The following is a 9,290-nucleotide window of genomic DNA, read 5'->3' on the forward strand; positions in this document are numbered from 1 at the left end:
AAATGAGGAAAATACCTAATAAAAATATTTTTTTTAAAAAAAGATGTTTACAGGGGTGAGAGAGTTGGCTGTTTCACTATGTTAGGAAGATACAACAAAAGGGAAGGAACAATTGTAAAGATATTTTGAGTGTTGAATAAGTCAAACCTAGGACTTGGAGAAGAAGCAGATGGAGTGATGAAATGTTCCTGTTGCATTTAGTTCCCAAACTATAATCAGTCACTGAATTTACTTAGCTTCTATTCTACTAGCTGTCCTGGAAATCCCAAATAGATTTTTCTTTTACAAACAAACAACAACAACCCAAATTTAAGGAAACTAAACATATAACCTTAGACCAAGAAAGTATATTTCTGGATCAAAGACTGTTTTGAAATTTTAGAGTATTATCATAAAAACTAAAAATTCATTCATTGTGAAATGTGTCCTCTCTGAATTTAACAAAAGCAGTCTTTTCTCTGTCTTTCTATTCCCTCCCTCTAACCACCCTCTTTTTCTTCTTCCTTTCCTAGTTTTCTTCTTTCTCTCCCTTTCTATTCCTGCACATACTGACACAAACATGCACACACACACAGGCATACACACATACACAAACACACAAAATAAACACACACACACACACACACACGCATGCACATACCATAGGTAAAATAGAGCAAAGGATACTTAGAAGCATCAGCATCCTGATGTGGAAACACTGACCTTCAGGGATTCCTGCTCTGTATTTGAATCCTTGCTCTGTTCCTCACCGAGTGTGTCACATGGTTCATTTGTTCTCTGAACCCATCTCATCTGGAACTTGGTGAAATAGTTCTGAATGTAAGGCATTCTAATGGGAATAATGTATGTCACTTGCTTGTCATTATATATTATCCACACAGTAATGACTATAATAAATAATAGGTTTTAAGCATTTAGTTGACTTGAAAGCATGCTGTTTATGTAAAACACAATTATGCTATAAAAGCATTAAACCCTTGTCACCAAGGGAGATGTATGAACAACTAAATTTGTCACTGCTAATTTGCCACTACTTTGATGAGATAGCTGAGTTTTCCCCCATGAAGCCTCCAAACACAAGGAAAGCATTAGTACTAAAACTTCACCTTCACTTTGCTAATGATGTTGTCTCTTGGTAACTTGCTATGTGGAACTTAGGGGCAGTCCTCCTTAGCCATTATATTTCAATAGTAAGAAACCGTAAGTTAAGAAAACTTGGATGGGCTTCTCGGCCTTTTGGCTAAGATCAAGTGTAAGAAAACTTGGATGGTATCTAGCTTTGGATAAATAGCCCTTGTGTTCCTTCAGTTTTATTTATACTTGACAATAGTCAGCACTCTCTTTTATGTCTCCCTTTTCTCCCCTAATCAAGGTCTCTTCAGGATCTGTCCAAGCAAACAGATATCCCTTATGGCACAGTCTTGGACTCGGCAGTATATCAGCATGTCCGAATGAAGGGGCTGAATCCTTTCGAGAGAGACAGCATGTATTCCCAGATGTGGAGGATGATCAACCGAAGCAATGGGTCAGAAAACAATGTTCTGGAGTCCCAAGCAGGCATTCAAAAGGTACTGTGCTCCTCATCAATAGTCTTCATCAGTTTTCTCTTCAATGTGGTCATGGCTAAGTTGAGATTTATTTCTTCCTTTATTGTACTCAGACATTGAATTTTTCAGTTAAATTATATTTTTATTCTTTTAAGAAAGGTCTCTGAACAACTCAGCATTCTCATAAAGGAAACTCCAGGTCCCTTGTGATATCTCACCAATCACTTTCCCTTGGAAATCCAAAACTAAACTCTGGTGCTGTTCTTTTGTTCAAAAAGGATTAAGAACTTATAAACATGAAAACTAAGTAAGTTTTCCCAAATCCCATTCCAAATATCATTCATGTTATCCAATTCATTTAAATAACTCAGGGAGCTTTCTATACAGCATTTGTTTTTATACTAAACTTTATCTTACTTGTGATCATCTAAAGCTATTAGGAAAAAAAACCTAATCTTGTCAACAAATAAGGTTCCTGTGAATGACTGTCTCTGTTTTCCAAAGTGAAAAATCTTTATCTGATTATTTTTCGGCAATCACCATTTAGAAGTAGATATGTTTAAAGAGCTTGTGAAGGTCTTTGCACATTTGTAAAAGGAAAAAAAATTAAAAGCTATTCTTCATTCTAGATGTAATTTATTTACAAAAATACATAAGCAATTCACATTCCCAGCAGTCTCTATGTTAGAAGTGGGTAGGGTTTTTTGTTTGTTTGTTTTTGTTTTTGTTTTTGTTTTTGTTTTGTTTTGTTTTGTTGCTTAAAATTACGACCAGTAACTAACTGTAGTTGGTATTCAATAGAAGACCACGGAATGGACAAAGTAACAAACAAATGATTGAATATCAACAACAGCAGCAGTAATGTTCACTTTTCTCTATGAGCTTCCATATCAGAAGAGTTCTGACCCTGTGTCTGGGCTTTCTTCAGGGTAGGCAAAAAGCTCTGCTGGAAGAATGGTTTGCTATTCTGGTTTCTCAGCCTCTGGTTTCAATATGGCTCTCAGCTTTTGGAATCAACCTAAATAATCATTGCCTTGAGAATTAATGCTGATCATGTAATATTCTCTATAAATATTAACAATCCTTATAATAAAGTATACATTCTAAGCATGTTAGCAGAGGCTGCTGAGGAAGAAAGTATATGACCTTCTAAAGGCTACGTGTAGATGGGAAATAGGACTTTCTTGTCTTCCTCAAAAGAATCATTGAGTCCTGGAAGAATAACATGGCATCGTAAATAAAAAGGTGGGAGTAGAGTGTGGTTAAGTATGTATATTGTGGCAAGGAAAAAAGGATTGATGTTTGTGGTTAGTTATGTAGGTGCTCATAGAATGGAAGGTAATTTGAGCATTTGGATAAGTCTACTAAATGGCTTGAAAAAAATAATTTTTCTTCAGCTACCATCTACCATCAAAAATGAACCTTACATATTGGGAGAAGTTCTTTCATGCAAGAGTGTGTGCTATGTGTAGAAGAGGACCTCGTTAGTCCTTTAATATTACTTCACACTGCTGAAAAACAAATACTATTTTTGAATATGAGTATAAATATAAATGCTTATATTTTAATTTTATTATGCTTAAAGAGGGAAAGCTGCCTGGAGATAGTTCATTTTCTTTCATCAGACATAAAATATCAATAAAGTACTTTAAAACAAACATGTATTCACTCATGCATTAATATATCCATTTTCAAATATTTGCTAAGTACAAGATCTGTACTAGACCCCTAGGTAGAAAGGAAAGATTAGTTTAGCATCGAAGAAAAGGTCACCTGGCTCAGTAGCTGGAATCAGGTGAGGAAGACACAAGAGATATAAATCATGATTTAAATAGCAATAGATACCATGAGATTTTTAATGCGGTGTTACTGTGAAGGTTAAAGAGGCAAGCTACAGGTCTTTTTTTCCTGAATATCTCACTTTACTCATTGACAAAAATAATCCAGGTAGAAGAAAGATACGTGAGCTGAGAAGTCCTGCCATTGTGGATTTAAGTCGAGCTTGATTTTTTAAACAGCTTCTACAAATATAAGCACATTTTAGTGGGCCTTGAAAGCTTTGCTATGATGATAAGAATTCCTACCTCGATAGGCAAGGTGGTGCACGCCTTTAATCCCAGCACTTGGGAGGCAAAGGCAGGCTGATTTCTGAGTTCAAGGCCAGCCTGGTCTACAAAGTAAGTTCCAGGACAGCTAGGACTATACAGAGAAACTCTGTCTCGAAACACACACACCCCAAATAAATAAATAAATAAATAAATAATAAGAATAAAAATAAAGCCACTCGTGTTGTCTCTCTTCTGTAATTCCAGCATTTCAGAGGCTGAACCAAGAGGATTGTGAGTTCTAGAACACCCAAGGACACATAACAAGATCCTATCTCAAAAACCTAAAATTAAGTAATAGTGATGAAATAATAGGGTCTATGTAAAGCTTCAATAAATAATATGAACAGAACTGTAAACCTATCTTTTAAGATAGTTTGGGAAATTAATAAAAGAATAGATATGTGAAGAATTTGTAGCTACAAAACTGTATTGTTTACTACTTCCTCTTTTAACTTAAAATTATAGTATAGATTTAAAAAATAGACCAAGGACCTCTCCTCCCTATAATGGCCGACTAGGCCATCTTCTGCTACATATGCAGCTAGAGACACAAGCTCTAGGGTTACTGGATAGTTCATATTATTGTTCCTCCTGAAGGGTTGCAAACCCCTTCAGCCCCTTGGGTACTTTCTCTAGCTCCTCCATTGGGGGCCCTGTGTTCCATCCAATAGATTATATGCCCCAGTACAGGGGAATGCCAGGGCCAGGAAACTGGAGTGGGTGGGATGGGGAGCAGGGTGAGGGAGGGTATGGGGGACTTTCTGGATAGCATTTGAAATGTAAATGAAGAAAATATCTAATTAAAAAAAAACAGTAGGAAAAATAGAAAGCAATGTCCATCTATTTTCTGAGACTGAGCTGATAGAGAAAGTGAATCAAGTGAAGAGAGTCAGTCAGCTTCTCACGTGTCCTCGGCCCTTTCTGGAAGGGTAGTGAACACGAACCTGGTGAAGATGAGACGTGTTTGTAGATTTCTTTCACAAAAGCGAAGGCAGTTGAAATTGACTAATCGCAGGATAGGTAGAAATAATAACATGTATTTGAGTTCAGTTTGTAAGGTTTGAAGTTTATTAAAAAGCAAAACCAGCCACCAAATAACAACCTCCTCACCTGCTGAAGTTCTCACCGTAGGTTCTTGAAATCCAAGCCAGAAAGATATGAAACCTGAGTGTAGATTCTTTTTCCAGAAACTGTCCTCACATAGCTTATATAGCTGTCTGCTTTTCTCTGTCAATGGCTTCTAATTTGTGCAGGGAGAAAAAAAATATGCCTTCAGAGATAGACTAGGTCAATGGTCCACAAAACAGTGAAGTTCTTCTGTCGTATCTTTGACAGAAATCCATACCCGCAGGAACTGTCTCGAAGAGAAGCCTGCATCGTTGTAAAACCAATCCTCACAATCCATAACCTTGAAGAGATCTCATTAATGTCTTGGGCTATGCTTGTTCTTAATTGAGCTCCCAGTTTCCTCTCCTGGAAGGCAGATCCTGATCCCCTCGGTTACCTTTGTTCTGCTGTACTAGAGACAGCTGTGTAAATGGACAGAAAGTGGAGAGTTTGGATTCTTGCAAGACATATACCTGTACTGAGGCATCCTAATTATACTCAAAGTAACGTGCTTCTGTGCTCTGCCTGGGGAGTTTTGCATAAGTATTAAAGATATATAACTGGGGAAATGTAACTGAGTTTTTCAGGAGGTTAACAGATATTTTTTGAGGATCTTCACTGTAGTCAAGGCACATGGGAATAACACTTCCCTGGAGTTAACCTTGTAGCAAGGAGAGCAGTCAGTGTCAGTAATCTCACAGTAAATAAAGAGAACCTTCCACCAGAGGGAGGGAAAGGAGGAATCTGTGCACTCAGTTTACTTATGTACAGTCCATCCCTCTCATTTTGTGTTTTTTTTTTCTAATCTATATATTTTTTTTTAAAATCTTATTTTAATTAATAAACCTCATGGGTTTTTTTTTAATAAAATTCCTTCCCGACTCTGTACATCCTCAAAAAGAGAAGGAGAAATCTAGAGTTACAAACTTCTTAAGTACTCACTAGCATTTTAACTTGAGTTTCAATATGTCAGACTCTGGAGAACACACTGCAGATACATTTTTATATTGATGTTCCTGGGGGAAATACATGTGAAGGGGATCCTGATCAAAACAATGAGGTGCTGTATGTTTGTTAAGTAGTTAAGACTACTTGGCAGAGTGTATGGATTTAAGACTGCTTTATTGCCACACTGAGAAAAATAGATATTGAAGCCAGGACATAAGCCTTATCTACTGAAGTGTTTCTCATTAGCCACACACAGCTCTAAGTCATTTACTCCCCTTATGCATCAGGGATGATTTCCTTCCAGGTACTCCCTCCACAAACCTGTGATTATTCACAGTTTAACACCCACACTTGAATTCAAGAAGAAAACTTCCCTGGGAACTCTTACCTTCACAGTTCTCATGTGTGCACTGTGCGCTGAGCTAATTGGAGACTAAGTACTGTGTACACCCGATGCTCAGTTCCTACCGTAAAACTTTTACAGATTGGAAAGGGCCATGCAATTTTTAAAATTCTGTTGGAATAATGAAACTTAGAATTCTACTAGAATTTTAAAACCAGTTTGCCTTGCTCATCCCCTTTTATCCCTAGAGCCATTCTCCACTTTGACAATGGGACAGGTAGCATTTTCACTTTCTTGTCCTTTGAATCAGATATTATATACAAAAAGTGTGCATATGCCTCATTTTTAGCTAGAGTTGGTCATATTTTCCTTATGTTTATTTGTGTGTTGGTGGAGAGTCGTGTCACCTGCCACCATTCTTGACTGAAGGTCAGAGGACACTTGATAGAGTTGGTTCTCTCCTCCCATTATGTGATTCTGGGGAATGAACTCAGGTCATCAAACTTGGCATCAAGTCTTTTAACGACAGAGATGTCTTGCTGGTCCCTCGTCCACATTTTGATCATTATAAATGTCAAGGAAAGGTATGCCTGCATTTTTAAAAAAATTTCTATATCATTAACATCTTTCAGGTTGGAATATTTGGCCTATACACTATTGCAATACCTTCCAAACAGCCCATGAGCTTGTTAAATGTTTACATTATCTTGAAAACTGCAAAAACGAACATTTTTGTATATCTGTATGTATATCTGTATCTTATAGACATGATCCTAAAAGTACTACTGTGAGTTGAAGAGCCCTCAAATTTGCATATTTATAGCTATGTAATATGGTCTCTAAAGACATACCAATCCCTTTTGTGAATAATCACAAGTACACTATTCCCCTCACTTCCCGCCAGAAATGTATAATTAAGTGGTATCACAACTACTTTGTTTTTCATTTGGTCAAAATTATAATTGATTAGTATTTCACCTCACTTTTCTGTTTTTTGAATATTTCAGCAAAATTGGACATTCTTTTCTTATTTTTCTTGCATCCCAACCACAGTTTGCCCTCCATCCTCTCCTCGCCATTTCTCCCCACCACCTTCTCTATGCCTCATTTACTCCTTTTCCTTTTCTCTTCAGAAAAGGACAGGCCTCACATGGATATCAACCAAACATACTATATCAAGTTTCAGTAAGACAAGGCTCCTCCTGTGGAATTATGGCTAGATGAGGCAACCCAGTATGAGGAAAAGGGTCCTAAAAGCTTACAAAAAAAGTTAGAGACAGCCTCTGCTACCACTGATAGACCACTGATTGCTACCACAAGAAGACCAAGCTATGTAAGTGTAACATCAATGCAGAGGGTCAAGGTCAGTCCAACACAAGCTCCCTGGTTGTTGGTTTAGTCTCTGTGAGCCCCTAGGTTCCCAAGTTAGTTGATTCTGTGAGTTTTGTTGTGGTGCCCTTAACTCTTATGGTTCCTACAATCTTTTTTTTTTTTTTTTTTTTTTTTTTTTTTTTTTTACTATATTACTATATTAATCCTACAGATCCATGAGCTTGGAGGATCTTTCTGCCTTCTTGTATCTTCTTCAATATCTTTGTTCAAAGACTTCAAGTTTTTATCACAAGTTTTTAACCCTTGCTTGGCTAGAGTAACACCAAGATATTTTATATTATTTCTGATTATTGTAAAGGATGTTGTTTCCCTGATTTCCTTCTCAGCCCACTTATCATTTGTCTTTAGTTTTACTTATCATTTTACTAGTTTGTTTGAGTTAATCTTGTATTCAGCCACTTTGCTGAAGATGCCAAGCAATGTAAGAGATCTCTGGTAGGATAGATAATAGATGATATCAAATCATATGCAAATAGCGATATTTTATTTCTTCCTTTCCAATTTGTATGCCCTTGAACTCCTTCAGCTGTCTTACTGTTCTAGGTAAAACTTCAATGAATATATTGAGTAGATATGGAGAGAGTGGGCAGCCACGTCGTGTGCTTTGTTACTGAGCATGTAGCCAGTTTTTGAGAAAGTTCTGTGAGGAGCTGAGAAGGTATATTCTTTTGTGTTTGGGTGAAATGTTTTGAAGATATATATATTAGGTCCATTTGAGTCATAACATCTATTAAATCCACTATTTTTCTTTTTTGTTTCCATCTGAATGATGTCATTGATGAGGGTAGGGTGGTGAAGTCTCCACATACTATATGTCTTAGTTTAGTAATGTTCTTTTTACAAATGTGGGTGCCCTTGCATTTGGGGCACAGATGTTCAGAACTGAGTTGTCATATTTGTGGATTTTTCCTTTGATGAGTATGAAATGTCCTTCCCCATCTCTTGTGATTAATTTTGGGAGGAAGTCTGTTTTATTAGATATCAAAATGTCTACACCAGCTTTTTCTTTGGAATTCTTTGCTTAAAAATCTTTTGCCAGCCTTTTACTATGAGGTAATGTCCACCTTTGATGTTGAGGTGTTTCTTGTGTATAGCAGAAGGATGGATCCTGTATTCACATCCATTCTATTAGCCTGTGTCTTTTTATTTGGGAATTGACTTCATTCATTTTGAGAGATATTAATGACCAATGATTGTTAATTGAAGTTTTGTTGTTGTTGTTGTAAACGGTGTGTGTGTGTGTGTGTGTGTGTTTCCCTATTTTTTGGGTTTGCTGTCATGAAATTTTTTATTGCCTGTGTTTTCTTTGGTATAATTAACCACCTTGGGTTGAAATTTTCCTTCTAGTACCTTCTGTAGGACTAGATTTATGGATAGCAAAGGATTAAATTTGACTTTGCAATGCAATATCTTGATTTCTCCATCTATGGTGATTGAAAGTTTTGCTGAGTATGGTAGTCTGTGCTAGCATCTGTGGTCTCTTAGAGTCTAGAAGAGATTTGTTCAGACCCTTCTGGCTTTTAAATTCTCCTTTGAGAATTTGCATGTAATTTATATCTTACTTAGCATTTTTTCCTTATAGCTTTTAATGTTCTTTTCTTTCTTTTGTACATTTAGTGTTTTGATTATTATGTTGCAGGAGGGATTTTCTTTTTTGGGCTAATCTATTTGGTATTCTATAAACTTCTTATATAGGCATCTCTTTCTTTAGGTTAGGACATTTTTCTTCTATGATTTTTTTTTTAGCAGTACTTATTTATTTATTTATTTATTTTTAATTTTTAATATTTTTATTACATATTTTCCTCAATTACATTTCCAATGCTATCCCAAAAGTCCCCCATA

At 36.3% G+C, this 9,290-nt stretch overlaps 1 protein-coding gene across 5 annotated transcripts in view; it reads left to right on the forward strand.

Moving 5' to 3' along the window:
• The window catches only part of Grid2 (glutamate ionotropic receptor delta type subunit 2), a 1,450,739-nt gene that overhangs the window by 1,181,059 nt on the left and 260,390 nt on the right, over positions 1-9,290 (forward strand). For all 5 annotated transcript variants that reach the window (XM_021164478.2, XM_029478539.1, XM_029478538.1 and 2 more), the window contains one exon: positions 1,373-1,568. In XM_021164478.2, the coding sequence (XP_021020137.1) occupies positions 1,373-1,568 (196 nt within the window). The remainder of the gene's footprint in view (positions 1-1,372; positions 1,569-9,290) is intronic.

Source organism: Mus caroli, chromosome 6 (genome assembly GCF_900094665.2).
Source record: "Mus caroli chromosome 6, CAROLI_EIJ_v1.1, whole genome shotgun sequence".
Classification (NCBI taxonomy): Eukaryota; Metazoa; Chordata; class Mammalia; order Rodentia; family Muridae; genus Mus; species Mus caroli.